General features: G+C 45.0%; 1 protein-coding gene across 1 annotated transcript in view; it reads right to left on the bottom strand.

Moving 5' to 3' along the window:
* LOC142591117 (uncharacterized) overlaps window positions 1-11391 on the bottom strand; it is a 50985-nt gene extending 39594 nt beyond the window's left edge. The window contains exon 1 of the mRNA XM_075703501.1: window positions 11349-11391. Within this exon, the coding sequence (XP_075559616.1) occupies window positions 11349-11362 (14 nt within the window). The 5' untranslated portion in view covers window positions 11363-11391. The remainder of the gene's footprint in view (window positions 1-11348) is intronic.
* Between the last annotated feature and the right edge of the window lie 9155 nt (window positions 11392-20546).

Raw genomic sequence — 20546 nt, 5'->3', positions numbered from 1 at the left:
ACACGATAAGGCTGTTGCCGTATGGGGGGCACGTCGTCATAGGTGATGATACGGTGTTTCGTAATCGATGTTTGACGTATCTTCGACGACCGTGCGAAGAAAGAGTGGAACTCAAGCAACAACTCGCGCAGGGGTTGTCTGTTCTTTTCAGGAAGCGTTGGACTAATGTCGACGTTGCGTAGAGGTGCTTCAGCAGTGCCGATTGCCTTGGAAACAAAACACTCAGTGACATCGGCGATCGGGTCGGCGTAGGCGGTGACAGTACCGGGGCAAAGGTGCCGGTTTTCGTAGCTGAAGTTGGTGACAAGGACCTCACAGTGGCCATCGTGGAGATCGACAAGGCTTCTTGCTACGCAAATTCCATGAGAAAGCAGGAGAGAGCGATTGCTTTCTGCGACCGCTTCACCGTGTATGAGCCTGTCACATGCCACTTGAACCACGACACTTGCACGCGGTGGTAACGTGACAGCGTCATCGATGACACGAAGAGATGCTCGAGGGTGGATGGTGTTGGTCATCGCTGTGGCGCTCTTTGTCGGGAAAGTGACGAGGCGTTGTCGAATGTTGATGAGAGCTCCGTGCTGCCTGAGAAAGTCCATGCCGATGATTAGGTCTCGAGAGCACTGAGGGAGAATGCTCAAACTGGCAACAAACGTAGAGCCGCGAATCTGTATTTGTGACCTGCACATGCCGAGTGGTGTGACGATGTGCCCGCCAGCTGAACGAACTGGCGTTTGATTCCAAGGCGTGGTCCCTTTCTTCAGAAGGGTGGCCAGTTTTTCGCTGATTATAGAATAATCCGCTCCAGTGTCCACTAAAACAGTCAATCCACGTCCGTCGAGCAGTACAGGAATGTCCAAAGAAATTCTTCTTCCGTAATCAGCAGGTACTGTCGTCGTCGGTGTATCGTCGGTCCGCGTACGCGTCAGTAGGGGTCCTTGAGCACGTCCAGACTGAGCGGCCTCGCCCCCAAAGTTCGCTGTGGTCAATTTTCCTGTCCTGGGCTGGGCGACCGACCCTGCACCACGCTTGAATACGTACGGCGAGTCGGAGAAAACCGCCGCGGCGAAGGGGAGCGTGGCTGTTGTCGACCTGATGGAGATCCGCGCTGCTGGGCAACGGACTCTTCAATTTCAGGAAGACGCTGGCCGAACCCAGGTCGCGGCGAATTCGCTGAGAATCCGCGTAGTCCGAGCTCTCGATAGGAGCACTGTCGGTAGACATGCCCAGCTTCGCCACAGTGAAAACAAAGGGGACGGCGATCAGGTACCAGCCACACGTCTGATTTCCTTGGGGCCTGTCGGGGGTCCTGGTAACATGAGGCAGCTTGGACGGGCTCTAGCATGGCCGGGCGCGCGGCGCGAAGCGGGGAGGGAGGTGGGGCAGGTTGCCTCAAGGCTTGCGAATAGGGCATACGGGGGCTGTCAGTTCTTAGCGGTCGAACTTCTGTGTCGAAGGGTGGTTCTCTTAGCGCATGCTGGACTTGGTCACGGAAAACGTTGGACAAGGAGCTGAGCGTCGCCTGTGAAGGTACCGGCAGGTTGTGGAGTTCTTCGCGGATCACGGAACGAATGAGCTCTCGAAAGAAATTGACGTGACCCCCGAGAGCTCCGAAGAAGTCCGTAGGTGAGGCAGTGTTCACTTGGCGTTCGTATGATGGTGTCCGCTGGCGAAGAGTCTGCTCAATGGTGATGGCCTCGGAAAGAAATTCTAACACAGTCTTGTGAGGACTGCGCACGAGACCCCCGAACAGCTGCTCTTTCACTCCGCGCATCAGATACCACACCTGCTTTTCTTCCGACATGCTGGGGTCCGCTCGTCGAAAGAGACGCGTCATGCACAATTCTGCACAAGAATTTAGGGCATCTGCACGGTTCTCATACGAAACACGTGCACCATCGTTAAGGCTGAAATATACGTTTTTCAGTTTGTCTGCGTCATCCCACTTGTCGAACGCGGCAACACGTTCATAGTGCCCCAGCCAACCTTCAACGTCCTCATGTATGGCGCCGTGGAAGGGATTCGGCGTTCGCGGATATAGTAGCGTTGTGCCTTCCATACCGGTTGGGGTGGTCGGAGCTGCCATTTTCTCTGGGAGGAGTCCAAACTCAGGGGCTTGTCCACGGATCCTTCTGCTGGCGCGGTGTACAGGCGAAACCACTGGTACGAGGCTGGAGCTCCTGCTGCCCGGAGGGGTTTGGTGCATAGATTAGATTAACCAGCACCTCCACCAGTTTGTCACGCGCTGAGGCGAGAGTAAGCAGCAGTATCAGCAGCCAGACACGAAAATGTCAGACACAAAAGGATGGTTCTCCAGCTGGCGCGAGATCTTTGTTTTCGTCGTCTTCAATCACCGTCTTTGCTGGGCACGCAACGCTGGCTCAAAACACCAGGTGGCAATATCATTGTGCTGCTACTGGCAGGAATTTGTAACATACGCTGCCTCACCATGCGGCCGCCATGTGCTGGCACGTACCACCTTGTTCTTCTGTTCTAGCAGTATGCGTGGTTTCATGCCATAGGCAGCCCCTTTTTTGCTGCGACCATGTGCTGACACATGTCGACCTGTGCTTCTGTGCTACAACTGAGCGTGATTTCGTGCCAAATTCTAGCTCTCCTGGCTGCTAGCACGTGCTGCCTTGTCCTTGAGCGCTAGAAGTGTGCGTGGGTTTGTGCCAGACGCTGCCTCTTCATGCTTCTGCCATTTGCTGTCAGTTGCAATCTACCCTTCTGCGCTAGAAGTCTGTGTAGTTTTGAAGCAGACGCTGACTCCTTGCTGCTGCCAGGTAATGGTATTTCCCACCTTGTCCTGTGCTAGAACTTTGTGGTTTTGCTGTAGACACGGCCTCACCTTGCTACTTCCATGTCATGGCACGTTCGGCCTTGTCCTTCCGCGCTAAAAGTATGCGTAGCTTTGTGTAGACACTGCCTACTTGCTTCTGCCATGCGCTAACACTTGTCGCCTTCTTCTTCTTTCTTAGAAGTGTGTGTGGTTTTGTGGCAGACGCTGCCTCACCTACCTACTCCCACGTGTTGGCACGTGTCGCCTTGTCCTCCTGCGCTAGATGTGCACGAGGGTTTTAACCCGACGCTGCATCCGCACTGCTGAAATGTTCTGACATTTGACGACTTGTCCTTGAGCGCTAGAAATGTACGTGGTTATGTGGCAGACGGTGCCTCCCTGGTGCTGCTATGTGCTGGCACTTCCCGCCTTGTCCTTCTGCGCAAAAAGCGCGCTCGGTCTTGTGCTAGAAGCTACCTCCTTGCTAATTCCTTGTCCCGACTGTTGCTCCCTTGTCTTTGTGTGCTAGAAATGTGTGGCTTTGTGGCAGCCGCTATGTCACCTTTCTGATCCTATGTGCTGATACTCACCGCTTTGTCCTTCTGCTCTAGAAGTGTAAATGGTTTGGTGCGAGACACTGCCTCCTTGCTGTTGCCAATTGTGGACACTCGCCGTCTCTCCTTCTGCGCTAGAACTGTGCATGGTTTTGTGCAAGAGGCTGTCTTCCTGCTCCTGCCATGTGCTGACACATTACGCCTTATATTTCTGCTCCAGAAATGTACGTGCTTTTGTGCCAGAGGTTGCCTCATTGCTGCTGCCTTGTCTAGACACTTGCTGCCATATCCATGTGCGCTGCAAGTATGTGCGGGTTTGTGGTAGACGCTGCCGGAACTTGCTGATTCCAACTGCTGACACGTGCCATCTTATCCTTCTTCTCTTGAAGTATGCGTCGCTTGGCGCCAGACACTGCCTCCTTGCTGTTATCATGTGCTGAAACTTGCCGTCTTCCCTTCTGCGCTAGAATGTGCATGGTTTTACCCTGCCTCCCTGCTGCTGTCATGTGCTGACATTTTTCACCTTGTCCTTATGCACAAGAAGTGTGCGATCTTTTGTGCCAAACGCTCCCTCCCTACTGCTGCCATGTGCTGACATTTTCTGCCTTGTTCTTATGCTCTAGAAATGGGCGTGGTTTTGTGGCAGACGGTGCCTCACCTTTCCAATCACATGTGCCGATACGTGCCGCCTCGTCCTTCTGCTTTAAAAACGTGCGTGGTTTTGTGCAAGACGCTGCCTCCCTGCTGCTGCCATGTGCTGACACTTTCCGCCTTTTCCTTGTGCGAAAGAAGTGTGCGTGGTGTTGTGCCAGACGTTGGCTTGTTGCTGTTGCCATGTGCTGACACTATCCGCTTTCTCCCTATGCGCATGAAGTGTCAGTGGTTTTGTTGCAGATGCTGCTTCACCTTGCTGCTACGATGTGTTTGTTTTGTCTCTGTCAGAAATTCCTACGTTAACGTGAAGTACCGTTATGGTTGACATCTCCATCATTGTTGCGGATATCCCCGCTCCACCTTGTACTGTCCAGCAGATTAGGTTTCTGCGGCTGCCTACCTCTCCTAGTTTTCGGATATCACCTGTCGTTACTTGCCAGTACATGTCTGATCCAATAAGTATTCCGACTTCTGTGGAGGTGGTGCTTCTACTTAAAAAGCTGCACACAGCTTGACTCCATGAACTTCATACTTTTTAATGAGATAGGAAGTAACGCCGTTCTTTCTTTTGAATATTTATCAGCCTCCTGTGCTTCCAATAACAGGTCTTCACTACCGTTAGCGCTCTTCAGTTTAACTTCAAACGAATTCATGACTATTTTTTGACCGCTTCTGAACAAGTCTATCGTAGGTCTTTTTCTCTCTCTAACTTTACAGCCACGTTTTTCATACAAGCTTTTTGAAAATGAATGACCTTTAGCTGCCACTATCTAACAGAACAGGACAATAGCATGATCGCTTTCTACCTTGTCCTAATGCAACTGTATTTTGTGGAAAAACAACCGATCCTGGCAACTAGACATTTTCTCTTGTTGCCACTTTCACCAGGAGCAGCTCCTGTACAAAGTGCTGTCAATCCTTTGCTTCCACACATAGCCGTTGCAAGCCATTTAAGACATATTTTGCATCTAACGCTTGCTATACATATTTTCGCAGTATGGCGGGCTCTACTACAGTGGAAATATTTGCCACTTTAAGCTTAGTTTTCTTGTCTCCATGAGGTATCGTTTTTCTACAATCTTCAGCATAGTGAGTACTATTCTCACAAAATATGCACAAGTTTGCGGCATTACATTGAAAATTACCCTTTCATGTCTATTGCTTACTCTCGATCTGTAGCTGAAGCGTTCTTTCCTTTCTGTCGAAAATTCTTCTGAGGAATCTAATTCATCTATATATTTTATCAAACGCTTAAAGGTATCTTCTTGACTTGAAGCCATGTCGTGATTTTTTGTTGAAGCTCTATTGATCAATTCTCTTTATTTGAACTAGAATGTAACGTATGTATCCACTGGCAAAACTCTTCAGGATCGGAAGTGACATCGATGCATAGGAGTCGTTCGTCAAGCCTAGGGTTTCCAATCCCCATAGGTGCCCTTGCAACTTTTCTGACAGTTTTCTTAAACCGTCATAGTCCTTGCAGCTTGCTACTGTATTCAAGTTAGTTAACGTTTCCATGTGCATTTCTACCAGCACCTAATTTTTCCGTACAGCTGCGAGAGTAGATCAATGCCTTTCCAATAGTTGCCCCAAGAAAATTGTACTCCATGCATGGCAGCTGCCACTTTTCTGGTTAGTTATGATAGACGGTAGGCGCATTAATTTTTTTTTGCGTTCAAGTAGGCTCTTTTGTCTACAACTCTTTAAGATTCCCGTCAAAATCTCTGCCATCTTGTTTTATCGCCGTTACTGCTAAATTCGAGAGAGTTCAGAAGAATGCAGTACGCTTTACTTATAAATCATATCGCCTTTCATCTGTCACTCATCTACTTAATATTCCTGCCTCCCATAGAAACCACATCTGTTGTTTAAAATTCTTTTTTTTTCGAATTAATCAATGGTCCATACAATTCTAGCACATCCAACATTACATCGCACTCCTCTGGACATAGCACAAGACAACGGCACGATTTTGCAGTGACACCCATAAACGCAAGAATTAGCGTTTATAAGCATTCCTATTTCCCATGAACGATAACATATTGGAATAATATTAATAATGATGCAGTATCGCAAACGCCACTACAAATGTTTGAAACTCAACTCTAGTTTCCTCACATCTTTTGTACTACATTATATCCTTCTGTTGCATTTGTGCCTTATATTTTTGCATTTCAATTAATTTATTTCGACGTATGATTTATTTATGACTTGATTTATGACTTCTTGGGGAATTCTCTTTGCTGTTCTCAACGGCTGTAAAAGGTAGCAGTATCAAGAAATAAAAAAAAAGTTCGTTATTTCTAGCTTTGGTCGCTTCACTATTGTTGCTTGCTGTGGTTGTCTACCTTCATCATTAACGTTCGGTTGCTCCCTCGATTTTTCCCGCACTTCTCGCCTAGAAAAGTATGCGTTTATGCTGTGCAGAGCACTTGCCTTGAAATCTTAATTATTTTTGCAAACTTTGAGTCAGCTCTTTCGGTTTTTTATGAACTGCTCCATCCCCTTGTTCATTTTCTTTAGCCCATCTGCAATGCCTTTATTATGGGTGGTTGTCAGCGATATCGCTGTAGGATCTTCATTCTGTTCCAGTTTCTTGTCTGCATCGCTCACTAGGATTGTTATTTGCGTCTCCAGCTTCCTACGCTTCTTCAAAATAAACTCGCTAGTCGTCTAGAATCACTGCGGAAACCGGTGAGCGCGTACATATTCTAGCTGTTAGACGTCATTCGTGGCTTAAGCCCCCTCTGTGTCCGTGCTGCTCATTGCTGTCGATGTCCCGTATGTTCGCTCCTGGGCCTCATCTCATCCGTTTTCAGTGGCGAGTCCATCGTCCTAGTGGACTCTGGCCTGTCGGAACTGGAGTAGCCGTAACCCTGGTCGCGGCACCTTCCCGCACTTCCAGATGTGATACTTGGAACCGACTCACCAGAAGAAGCCGAAAAGCGTTATAAACAGCCAAAAGATACTTTTAAGAGGCGTTAATGAAAATTAGGAAGTTCAAGACGAAGGAACATTGATTACAGCAAGCCATAACCGTACAAGAGAGAAAAACAGGCATAGAAGCCTCATGGCTTAGCATCAAATGAAATTTCAATGAACATACGGTGTACTTTCAGTTTTTCCCATAAAAGATCTAGATACGAGCTGTAAAATTATGAAGAAGCAAATGCTACAGCTTACACCAGGAATATAGAATCCACATGCCGTCCCTCCTTTCAGTGACAGCTAAGCGATAAATACAAAACATGTGAAGGAAGCGAATATCTTAGAACGACTCACTGCCACTAGGATATGAAGCGACGTCTTGGAGGAACTGTCTTCAAGAGATATAATTTATTCAACAATTCAGCATACATAGATGGTTTTATAAAAACGAGGGCAACCAGCCTCTTACATGGACCTTTTTTTTTATTGATATGATATAAGGAGATGTTGGCGCGCAATTTAAGGCGCCGGCTACTCCTTATCTCTTGGGTGGTTCCGTCATACATCATTGAGGGTTCTACATGTCTCCACACTTATGTAGTCGAAAGTCTCTGGGGTGGTTCCGTCATACATCATTGAGGGTTCTACATGTCTCCACACTTATGTAGTCGAAAGTCTCAAAAGTACATACGATACTGTCACCTAATAGCACATTTTCTAATCAGCGGGTCAGCGGGTACATACAATACAATATACATGGCAAATGTCTCCACACTTATGTAGTCGAAAGTCTCAAAAGTACAAACGATACCGTCACCTAATAACACATTGTCAAGTCAGCGGGTGGTATATACATCGTGTAAATATATTAGCACATACAGTCACAACAAAGCAGTCAACATAACATAATTCCCAAACAGATGGATAGATAGAGTGACATTCAAATGAACAGAACAATGAAAGCACTAATAACGTCCAACGATGCCGCTGTCTTCAAAAAAAGTCTTTAGTGCTTTTAAAGCGCTCTTCTGCAAGGCCGTTGTTGGCTAAGGGCCCAAAAGTTTCCTTAAACTGAAAGGTCTGCGGTCTAATTTACTTAGCGCTGATTTAAGTCGGCATCTTGGTGTGTCGTAATGTGGGCAATCTAGAAGGAGGTGATATATATCTTCATCTACAAATCCACAATCACATTCGAGGGTTTCCGCTCGGCCAATTCTGTGTAAGAAATGCTTTGTGTAGGCAGTGCCTAGCCTTAATCGATGAATAAGCGTTTCCATAGTTCTATCTAATGACAATGAAAATTTGAATTCAATAAATGGATCAATATGATATAAGTCAGAGCTCTTAGAATTCTGGTCAAACCAAGTGTTTCTAGACATGTTGAAAGACGTTGTCCTTATCATGCAGCGTAATTCATTTTTTGATATTGGGAGCGCAGCCGTATCATCTTTCAGGTGCGCTTGTCGTGCTGCTTCATCGGCTGCTGTGTTGCCAGGAATGTTGCAATGCCCTGGTATCCACTGGAATGCTATTGCATGTTTCGCTTCCCTTGCCTTTGTGAGGTTTTTAAGTGTTTCATATATGATACCGTCGCTGAATGTTTTCCCCTTTGTGCTGCAGAGTGATGTTAGAGCCGCCTGTGAATCGCTGAAAATTACCCAATTTTGCGCTTCTGTTACTGACAATATAAATTTTACCGCACATAGGATTGCGAACAGTTCAGCCGTTGTGGACGAAGTCGCACGAGATAACTTAAATGATTCTTGTTTGTTGAGGTGCGGTATAATGAATGATGAAGTTGAAGAGGTTGCTGTACTGGAGCCGTCTGTATAGACGTGTGTGTATCCTGAATACCGCATATATATCTGGTATAGTGCTAGTTGTTGAGCAGCTTGAATGAACATGTCTCTTTTGCTGAATATTCCTTCTACTGACAATTCGATTTTTGGAACTGTAAGCAGCCATGGAGGATATTCAATTTCTGAGTTCCAAAATTCATTTCCTGGCAATATGTGAAGATTTTTTTGAATTTCGATATGAACATAACTTCTATCTCGTTTCATTATGTCTAGAGCCAATGGGTGGTTTTTATGCTGGGTTTGAAGACGGAAATAATGCCGGCATGTTTCTGTAGTTCGCATAACTGGAAATGGTGTTTGGCGAGCCTCAGCTATTACAAGAGAACTCGAAGTCGCTCGTGGAACTCCTAGACATAGGCGTAGTCCTCTAGCTAAAAGTCTTTGAAGTCTCTCTTCTGACGTGTGGGAAAGTCCGTGTAAGATGGGCGCGGAATATGCAATTTTTTGTCGTATTAATGCATTGTAAACAGTCAGCATGGACGAGACTGATCCGCCCCATGATGTGCCTGCAAGTCTGCGAAGTACAGTCACTGTGGCATTGACCTCGTTTTCGAGTTTTTTTATGTGGGGTGCCCAGGATAGCTGCCTATCAAGTATTATGCCAAGAAATCGATGCTGCGTGACAATCATTAGAGGGTGTCCTTCCAGATTAAGAGTGAAATTTTTTAACTGCCTCCGAGTGAAGGGCAATACAGCAGTCTTTGCGTGTGATAGTACCATTCCTCTTTCTCTCAAAAATTGGTTGATGATATTTATGCCGTCTTGCAATGCCATCTGGAGTAGCTGAGCATTAGATCCAGATGTCCAAATACACACATCATCTGCATACAGAGAAAACTTTAACTGTGATGGCAGTCTTCGCGTTAAATCAGCCATGACGCAGTTAAAAAGGAAGGGGCTGAGTACGCTTCCCTGTGGCACCTTCATTTACTTTCCGTTGCAAGCCCATACGCTACGAGGCAGCAGCCTACTTGATAAATACCTACGAGAACCAAAAGCACGCTGAGCTACTCATCGCAAGAAGACGGATAGCTCGAATGAAATAAATGTCGTTGCTAAAACTCTAGCTTATGGCTGCAACGCTATCTGCACTGCTCTCAAAATGAATTATCAGTGGATTTATAAGAAAACGAAATGACATAAGATATTGGACAGACTCGATCGTTGTTCTACGTTCTTCACGCGGAAAAAAGAAACGAGCCATCTTTGCCAAAAACATAGTGAAGACCATACAAGGAAAAGCAAACTGTGAGGCTGGAAATGCGTTGCAAATTGAAGAAAACCCAGCTGATTTGACGACTAGAATTGTGAGCGCCGAGCGTTTGATACATTCATAACTTGGTGGCACGTTCCAAAATGGTTTGTTGTGAAAAAGAAAACGACAGAGTAATCCGAAGGGGACGATACCGAGATGGGTGAAAGTTATGCACGCTAATACATGCACGTTAACTGTGGCATTGATTGATGCGGAGAAATGGCACATACATAAGATTACCCAGAGTGACAGCTTGGGCTCTCATGTACATCTGCCCTACACCAAAATAGAGGCGGATCATCGGAGACCTGAGTTTTGAGAAAGGGAAGAATGCAGAGACGACAATGATAAATCTGGAAGAACACGTGCGAGAACATATCCCACAAATACATCAAGTATGTTTCTTCATGCTACGAATGTCCTTGAAGACGCGCGAGGTCTCATAAGATCCAAAGTTAGCCTATTTGAAAACATATCAACATAAAACGAAAGACATTCTATTGTGCTACAAAATAGCACGAATGGTACAAAGCTGTTCGTACGCCATATTCACCAATGCAGTCATCATGGAGGAAATAAAAAGCGCCACATTAGCGCAACTTCGAACTAAGTACCGGATAATAGAAGGAAGACAGCTGGGGAAGAATGTATTTCATGGATGTCTAAATAGCCAACTATTTGATGCAGAACTGCTGCACCAAGAAACAGCCCCAGTTTCTGCTTACAGAGTCAACGAGCGACAGCAATTTGAACTGCTCCGTGTGGATTTAGCGGATCTGGTGCTTATAAAAGACGCGATGAAAGGCACTACAAGACAGCTTGTTACAATATTTGTATATGCTAATACGCGAGCTCTACATCTCGAAGTTGCGAACAAGACAACACAGGCATTCTTGCAAGCATTTCGAAGATTTATAGCGAGACGAGTCTTAAGTTGCACGGTATACAGTGACAAGGCAAGGACATTAAAAAGTCCGACAGAGGTGAGAAAGAAGAAGGCTGGGGCTGAAAACCAATAAAGAAAAGGCGAATCTGAATTCTCTTCGCATCTGATGCATCTATCTCGTCTCGCTTCCGCGACCGCCAAATTCCAGCAGCTCAGACCGAGATGTACTAAAGATTGGGCTAGCCGAAATATGTCATTTAGACAAATATCAGAAGCCCGAAAATACTGTACTAATATATTATGAGATCCGCGTTTAGAGATTCCTTTGATTAGGAACTGTATATGTGGACCTTGTCGTGAGTAATCTTTGAATAATAATATGGAACGAAGAAAGTAACTCAGGGCAATAGACATGAGGAACACCACGCACCTGGTACTTCTCATCAGGAAAACCTTGCACCGTGTATGCTTAGTGCCACGAATAATATTTATGGAATGCATCTTCTGTGCAAGCGGTAATATATAGGGTAGGCCGGCTATTGTTGGATGGGCAGGACGAGCGAACACAAATGAAAAACAAGAAAACAGCGAGAAAAGAAAAATTTATTGCATTGTACATTCTGCACAGGTGCACATTTCTTACTAGACGCCAATGCCTATGGAAAAAATAACAGCGAAGTGGCCCCGTGAATATTCGCAAATTTTCTTCCCAGAAAGATAATGCAGAATCTGTGAAGCAAAACTTTCGTAAAGTAGGTAATGAAATGCTGTGAACTTGCATATGTCATTGCTGCGTCTCTGGCTTACAGGAAACGTACGCGTGCGCATATGGTCTCCCGTTCCCATGTAACGAAATGCGACAACCATCAGATTACGTTGTAGTTATTTTTTTTTTATTTTAAAGCGAAGCTTTCTATGCGTACCATCCTGTCGTTCCTCCGAGGCTGCTTGGTCGGTCTCTCACTGAGTGGGTTTTCGCTTAGAAACTTGCTCCTTAGCATTAAAAAAAGAAAAAGAAAGAACGTCCAGCCACGGTTTTTCAACCTCGGCCCCAAACACCTCAGCCCATTGCTCTAACGATTATGTCGGAACCTTTTATTAAAGCGGAACATTGTTTGGCAACCATCCCATTGTTTCGCCTAGGTCGGTTTGTCAATGGTCGAGTTCCTGTCGAGTAACTTGAATGTCACTCTTTAAGACAGACAGAACCGAATCCGACGGTGGGATTTTAACGCTGCACGCCAGCGCAGCTGCCCGATGCTCTATTAGGTCAGAAACGATTCTTTTTTTTCGTATTTGTTACAGTTACACAGTGTCATGAAGAAGCATCACCTCATACAGAAACTACTGATATCCATATTTATCAATACTATGACAGAATGATGCCATCCCCTCATGTGGGAACTACTCGAAGAAAGCGCACTAGATATTATTACACACCCTTAAGTGTCAAAAAGAAACACCATGTTCACACTTCCGAGGTGCTCTTCAAAATAATACTCTTCACTAGACGGCAGGCAAGGATAAGCACCTGATCGAGATGCGGTATCAATCAGGTGTATTGTCACATTCATCATAAAGATTTTTTAAATGGACAATAAGCAAAACGAGATCAAGGTAAAAGCGCGCGCCAACGTTTTGCCAAGTCCACTTGTCGAAACGTTGGCTCCCGTTTTTACATTGTTCTCGTTTTGATCATCTTCTTGAATTTTGATCTACTGCCTTCCCCGTGCTTACCCTGGTTTGAAATGGATAGCCATTTGAGAAAGACGAATTCTTGAGGAGATGATTGATTCTGCGTTACACTTATGTATGCACGTTTTCTACAAGCTGTGCATTCTCATTAAGAAAGATTCGGCAGAGCCCTTCTCACGCTGGTTGTCCAGACGGTAATGCGTTTAGCATCGAATCAACATAGCAACATCACGTATTTACACCACCAAAACTAGTACCGTATGAGGCGTATACTGCAGTGGCACTCTTCTTTCGCGCTTCCTTAACAAACAACATCATCTAACGTCGCCACCGCGAAGCCTGCGCGTAGCATCCGAAATGCATGGCACGCTGGTTTGCGCGAACGTTTACAAATGCGTCATGCAGCAAGTGGGGTCCTGTCTCGTTTTTTGGTATACACGCTGCGCCATCTAGTGGCGCTGTCTAGTAGACCACGCGTGATCTACGAGACGAGAAACGTGGCCCGCCGGTGCCTGCGAACGTTCAGAATTGTTTCGTCGCTTGCAGCAAAACCAATGACTCTTACTCAGTGACCCAACTAGGCGAGAGGTTCACTAAAAAACGGCACGCACGTAGTAAGTTCATGGCGATTCTCGCTAGAGCATTGACGCAAAAAGGGTTTATTGAAAAGCAGCGCATACTCAGTACAAGGGTGGCGGTGCCTGTTGAGGCATCGGGTTACCGCCTTTGAGAAACCCTTGTAAAGTGGGCTCGATTCCGTTCAGCATCGGATAAATTTAGGGATTTTTTTTCGTCACTGTAGAGGGGAACAATTCCAGCGGTTACTACCTCGTTGCACAAGTTGGCGTCAAAAACGTCCATTCAAGAGCAGCACACACCTTCTGGCACATACCCCGTGAGGGAAGTTGGCATCAAGTGAATTCATTGAAGACCAGCACAGACCGAGAGGTAGGTGCTTCCCAACCTTGGTAGGTATTTACAAATATAGTGAGCCTGGTGACGGCTGTTGCATGTGCTGCGACTGGAGCGGAAATAAATTATCGGCATGATCGCGCTCACCCTAATACGATTTTTCATAGGACCCATTTTACACGACCGCGATTTCAACAACGCGGCTGGAGCAATGTCCAGGGTTGCTTGGTGCCAGATTTTGTGGCACACCCCGCATAATTTTTTCAAATGTAATGAAAAAAAATTATCCCTTCATTTCACCTTATGATAGGGGATGTACAGCGAAGCTGTTGCCGACGTGAGACAAACACAATCGATGTTACAGAAGCACCGCCACCCCAATTGACGTTAGACAACGTCACACAAGGACCACCATCACAAGCGGCATGCGTCACGGGCGCACGCACGTGTGTGGCAGTGCAGCCTTTATCCCCATTCTTCCAGGCCCTCTAACCAAAAACACCTGACTTACAGAACTAAATGCAGGGAAAACACGAGGAAGACGGGAGATGAAAATTCAACACGATGCGAGATCCAAGAGGACTTGTCTTTTCTCAAAGGCAAGGGGGTCCACTTGTGGAAACGCCGGCTCCCGCTTTTACCTTGTTCTAGTTTTGCTAATGAATGTTTAAAAATAAATTGCTTAGAAAAATGCGCGAAGTGCGTCGTACATATCAGCTGCAGACGTGATAGCCGAGGATCTCAATACGAATATGCTAGAAAAGATATATTTTTTAGCGGGAACTGAAAGACAAACCCTTTTCCAGCTGCCGTTTTATGTGTGTCTCAGTGGCCGCGGCCACTAGCTGCAGCACTCTATCTTGGACAGTGTTTGGCATAATGTCCGTTACGGTCGCAGCACAAGCTCTGCGACAGATGGAATGGGCAGAGCACCCAAGCATCATGGATAGCTACATTGTGTGCATGCTTTCGTCACGCGTGCGCGCACGTTTGGGGAAGCAAAGCATGCATCCTCATTTTTGTGGGCCTTCCGCCTAGCGCAAGTAGATTGGAACTGCCTCTCGTTAACCTCCCTGCCTTTCTATGCATCCTTTTCTCTTGACTTAACTGTATTTCTGAAAGTAATGTGCATCAGAAAGTTCGTAAAGTACGGCACAACCTGTAGACACGGTAGCATGGGTTTGTAACTCGGTTATGCGACATTGTACTTCAGTTGCCGGGAACATAATTTTGTTTCGTGGACACTTCAACACAAAGCCGTTTGAGGTTGCCTGAGTGGTTGCGGCCGCTAGGCGGGACCCCACGAAAAATCGCAACGAACTAGAGGCTAACAGCTTCGCTGTAGAACCTGTTCGTTAAAATACTGTCGACCACTCTTTATTATGAGAAAATAATACGCCTGTTTTGCAATTTAAGTACCCTTCGAAGTTTATGTTTGTTTAGTAGTGCGCAACAGTGGTTTCTGAAGTGCAAGGAGATAAGGTTCGCGTAAACAGCTGTTCGCAACTGCTCGTTCAGTGATGTGTGTTGTCACGTCTGCCTTCAGTGTGAGCGTTCTTCTGCCTGCGCTACAAGAAATTACAAGAGGACCTATCAACAACCCCCTATAGCTATCCTCATCGCATAGCAATATTCAGAATTCGGCTGCAACGAAGTAGTCATGTCAGGGCTTAGACACCCTCGCGCCACCCGTGTTTAACGTCAGCTTCTGAACAAAGCATGTGCGTATACTGCTCGTAATTGTTCACAAGCAGTTCCTTCTCGTAGCCATATTGTTGCACCAAAATTAGCAGCAGTCACCAACCCGAAAGCTCACATCTGGCCCTGAAGGAAGCCTCAAATGATCCATGTGTGATTGCTGAATGTGCGTTAGAATTTGTATTGTGAATTTTATTCTTAGCACTAGGCTGGCTTATCCATCGTGGCGCGTGTGCTGTAATTGTATATAGAAGTCTTCTGAGTATTTCGAAAGGCGTAAACGCCAAAACCACAATCTTTTAGGAGGCGCAGTCACCTGTGTACGCATCATCGTAGCATTCGAACAGGCATGGGTGTCGTCCACTTTCTCGTCCTGCGTCTCGGGCTGTTAGCCTTTGTGAATCTGCATAAAGAAGCTTAAATCAATAAGCTGCAGTACGTAGAGCGGCGGAATAGCCCCACAGCAAGCACTTAATACATTGCTAGAAGTATATTTGTTTGTTTTATAATACAATCAAGCGCTGTAGTTTTGTATTCGTAGTGGCAAGCGTGAATTAGGAAGCTAGTCTATCTATCGGCCGATCTCTTTGACATGCTTGTGATTCAACCTTGTTCAGCACACTATCTTCAAATGGGTCCTGAAACACAACAAAAGCCTATGCAACTAGAGCAGGTGTTACGGTTCATTCACTAGAAATTAAATCAAGAATTCATGTGCTTAAGCTGTATTGAACCAATATTAGTGCATGTTAATAGCAGCCATTTCCAAATAGACTACTGAGCCAAAATAAGAAAGCGCAAAGCGTCAAGGTGAAATGTAATCTGGTATTCTACAACCGTTTGTATTTGCAAAATTTATGACTGAGTGAATTGACTGCTTTAGCTCAATGCTCAAGAACAGCGGAGAACCGATTTCTTTCTTTTTTCCTGCTGAAAAGCTGCTAGAATGCCAGTATCAGAGTACACATTGCTCCGAGAGAAATTTTCAATGTTGACAATATCTCTAAGCGCTTAATGAGCATGAACAACAATTAAGTGAAACTTTTTGTCATTGCACGTTTCTGAATCTAAACAGTGTAGACTATTTGAGGACACTCTACATTAAATGTTTTAAATGTATACAATAAAAGTGCGCCTAAGTAGAAGTACAGGCTTAACGCGTTTGAATGGTTGAGTGGGAGGCTGCACATTGCAACAGCATCCGTAGTTGCTAACTCGAGGTATCTGCTAGGTTCCACGTATGTTTCTCCCAAGGCTCATGAACTCGGCAAACGGTATGATCATGTGTGGTCGGAATGCAGTGTTCGCCTTTGCTCTCTTTTTTTTAATAGATGGCGGCCAATGTGGCCGATGTGCGATTCCGTCTGTACATGTGTATAGGGGCCCTATAACGTAAAACTATTCCAATATGCTTTTTTTTTCAATCTCCTGACGTCAAACTTGCGTAACTGCCGACGCAAGCATAGGGCAGTGACCCACAGTGTTGTCCGAACAGACCAATCAAACGCTCTCCTCGATCATAGGAGGTCCCTTTTGTTTGCTTGAAAAACGAATAACATTGCCTACATTGAGCGGCTTGTCGTACCTAATTGGCTGACGAGAGACGAGGTGCAGTCCAAAGAGGAGAGGGATTGGATGGGGCCGAGCCACTGCACTGAAAATCGATAACCGAGTGAAGACGGTGGCGCCGGTGCCTGCGATTGGTCCGCTTTCCCTCACTTAGTTTGCGGTGGCTGGTAGAAAATTGCGGCGGCATGCAACGGAAGCTTCAGAATGACACTACAACGGATCCTCAACAAAGAAGCGTTGGCAGAACGAGGTCGTAAACGTGCCGAAAGTGCTCGAAAACGTTACACGGCCACGCAAAAAGTATTTTTACACGCAAATAAACACGTGCTCTTCGGCAGGTGCAAGTAGCCAGTGCCTGAGGGATTCGCGGCAGCCACCTTTAATTGCTTTCGGAAAGGGGCAGCCTGCGGCCATTCAGAAGAATATTCAGTTTTGTTCGGCATAATAATGCATCCTTAACACGTACACGTCACTTTGACGCGGTGAGTTTTTGCGGTTTGGTGGCGTCGCGTGACAGGCAGATGAAGTGGGTGCAGCTTGAAAACTCTTTACAAATAGCCGAGGGCTAATGTTGAAAAGGCGTCGAATCAGAAATAATAATTTTTTTTGTTCGGTCAAATCATGCATAATCAGTGTGTACACGTCATATCAGATGGGGACATATCTCGGTCCTCGTGACACCGCGTGACAGACAGGCAAAGTGGGAGTGGTCCAAAAAAGTTTTCGATCAATAAAGGAGGGCTGATTGCAGAATTGGAATAGAAAATTTTGGAATTGCTTTACGTTATGGAGCCCTAGAATTCGCGTTTTCCGAATTATGAGCATGTATTTCTATTGTGTTCTGATTGTGGTACTTGTAGTGGTTTAAGCGTTAAATGTATTACACCACAGGCATTTGTTGAAGTTTTTATTGGAATGCACAAAAAGTGATCACTGAGTAAGGGCCGAGACAGCCATCAGCACAGGCAAAAATATCTTGCAGAACCATCGCACTTGTTGGAATCGGCATGAGGGGAGGCTTTCACGCAGCACTCAATTAAATTTTATGATATAAACTGCAATGTGTAGAATTGTCTTGATTTTCATCCCGATGCAACACGGTATGCTGCGCAATATTTTCCTATGCACCACACAGGTCACACGTTTAAGGTAATGTAACATATACATAGCCAGGTGAACTCACTCAAACGTCAGCTCGCTACTTGAACCTACGCGTACAGCTTAGTCCGTGTGAGCCAGTACGACTAGAATTTTGGTGAATATAAGATCAAGCTCGGCTGAGTAGAAGTTTGATGTATATGAGTCAGTGCAAGCTCGGCTGGGTGGAATTTTGATGGATTTTTGGTGAATATGATGGGAAGCAAGCTAGGCTGAGTAGAACTTTGGTGAATATGAGCCAGAGCAAGTTTGGCTTCGTGGAATTTCGCTAAATGTGAGTCACAGCAAGCTCCGCTTTATTAGAATTTTGGGTGGGTTTCAGTCCGCGTTAGTTAGGCTGAGTTGAATTTTAAGGAGTCCGTACAGAACTAAAGTTGAGGCCATGAGAAATTTCTTAGAAATTGTCACATGGTTCTTGAGAAAGCCCACTAAAGGCTTCCTGAAACGTTAGTGGCGTAGGCACCTCACAAAAAGCGACGTAGTCTGTGCGAGGCAAGCGCTCATTGCGAATTGCCAACACCTTACAAAGTTATTCAGTGTCTCTGCTTCTTCTGGTGCGTATTATGAGCTTACCTAAACAGAAGCAAGCATTATCCAAGAATCCACAAACAGACATTAATAAACGATGTCGACCCAAGCGGAAGTAACAACTATAAACCACTTTAATACAAAGAAACCTGTGGCCATATTCAGGTACCTTAATATAGAAAGACACGAAATTAAATATAAACCTAGCCGAAGGAAGTGTGTATAGGCGTATACGAGACAGCAGTATTCAAGGATAAACTTGCAGTGAAGTAAAATTAGCAATGTATCAACCTAGATGAACATACAGAAAAATACGCTGGTGTAGAGATCGTTAGAGATCTAGAGGTCTTTGAGCACATTCCACGAGAAGGTGATTTCTCGGCAGCCATAATTGCGTAAAAAAATTCGCTGAAAACCGCGATCCTCTATCGATAATCGCAAGAGAACCACAGGCAAGAGCCTAGCTTTCGGGAAATATTTAGCCCTAAAAATATAACGGCTACTTTCTATAAACTAGTGATTGCAAAAATGTCTTTGCGAAACCTCTAAGTCCTTCAGTAAGCTACAGCCAGAAATTTAAGCATGAAGTAGCCGTGCAATGTAGCATGACGAGCAAGAAGAATGAGGTACCTTAGCTTTGTTTTCCGCTGTAAATCTTCTGTCTTAACAACGAAATAAAATGCACATGGTAATACCTCAATCATCGAAATGGATACGCCACAAGAGGGCAATAATGTTTGTAGGTGAGCAACGGATTGTATACGGTATACTCAGCGCTAAAACACTACAGGAATTTAACGTTGTTTTTTATTCAGCATAGCTCAGCAAAAAGAAATTCACCACCGGCAGCCAGTACTGGCGCTTGTCGGTCTTTGTTTTTTCAAGTCTCCTGTTGCTTTTTCTGTATTTAGAAATTGTTGAGGCATTTTTTTTTTCATTTGAAATTTCGTGAAATGTGTTCTTCATTCGCGCAGTATTGAAATTTTCTTCGCTACTTATAATCCTTTGCGCTGCATTTCTCTGGCCGTGACCTATATGTTCATTTCTCTAGCTCAACTCTCACCGTTCTGCTGCGACTTACGTAAATCTCTTCTTCTTAGTATTGTTCATCGTTCAGCTCACAGGCGCACATGCTTTGAGTGTACGGTGTTATGTACATTTTGGCTACAAAATAGAAGCGAACATGCATATTTCCTGAAACTGAGGTCGCTGACAATGCACACTATTTTGCGCAGCCCTTTCTAGTCTGAACCAAAAACCTCTTTTCTGTGGCTTGTTTTATTGTAGCTCGAAGTAGTATTGTGCACGCATCTGTGTCAATGGCAATGATTTTTCAAATGGTCGAGTTGTCTCTACCGTTTCGGATCTCCGCTTATGAAAAAAAAACAATATTATCTTACAGTGCCTTTTCATAGTTATGGTACAGCTTTACGGCAGCTCTATTTGGCTACTGGAAGGTTTTAGTGTATCTTAGTGTATTTAGTGTATCTTTATTGTACAAGGCACTACAATCGAAGACATCATTATTTCTTGTTGTTCTCCGATCTTCTTTCGTTTTCCTGCTCCGACTCTACGGCGAAAGCTACAAAAAAACCTGTACGGGTTTATCAAAAAGTGAACTTTCCAACTAAAGGAAAATTTGTCCTCTTCAGGGTATATCTAAGAGATTCGTGCAAGCTTCCCTTGTAGCTTCGCGCTGGAGTCGGACGGATGACAATTTTTTCTTTCTTCTAAAGAAATTTCGAGCCATATATAGTTAGTTATTTTAGAGCTCTCGAAAACAATGCTGATAACTACAGTACGACGCTTTCGAACAACAGAATACTACTTTTTACAAAGCTGGCAAATATTTCACAAGAAATAATCATTGTCAAATGTCACCGATAACATGTTTCCTCTATATGGAAATATAAACAGCCCGTCTAGCACAGTTCACTGAGAAAACCGCACAGCCCCCACTACACACGTTAAGCATTGCATAAAATTGGGAGAAAACCAGCATTAAGTCTATTTTCAGATCACATGATTCAAACTCGTGCTATATTTATTTATTTTTATGTTTTATGTG

This window comes from Dermacentor variabilis, chromosome 8 (genome assembly GCF_050947875.1).
Source record: "Dermacentor variabilis isolate Ectoservices chromosome 8, ASM5094787v1, whole genome shotgun sequence".
NCBI classification, from domain to species: domain Eukaryota; kingdom Metazoa; phylum Arthropoda; class Arachnida; order Ixodida; family Ixodidae; genus Dermacentor; species Dermacentor variabilis.
Note: the sequence above shows the minus strand (reverse complement) of the source record. Positions and strands in the feature narration are given on the sequence as shown.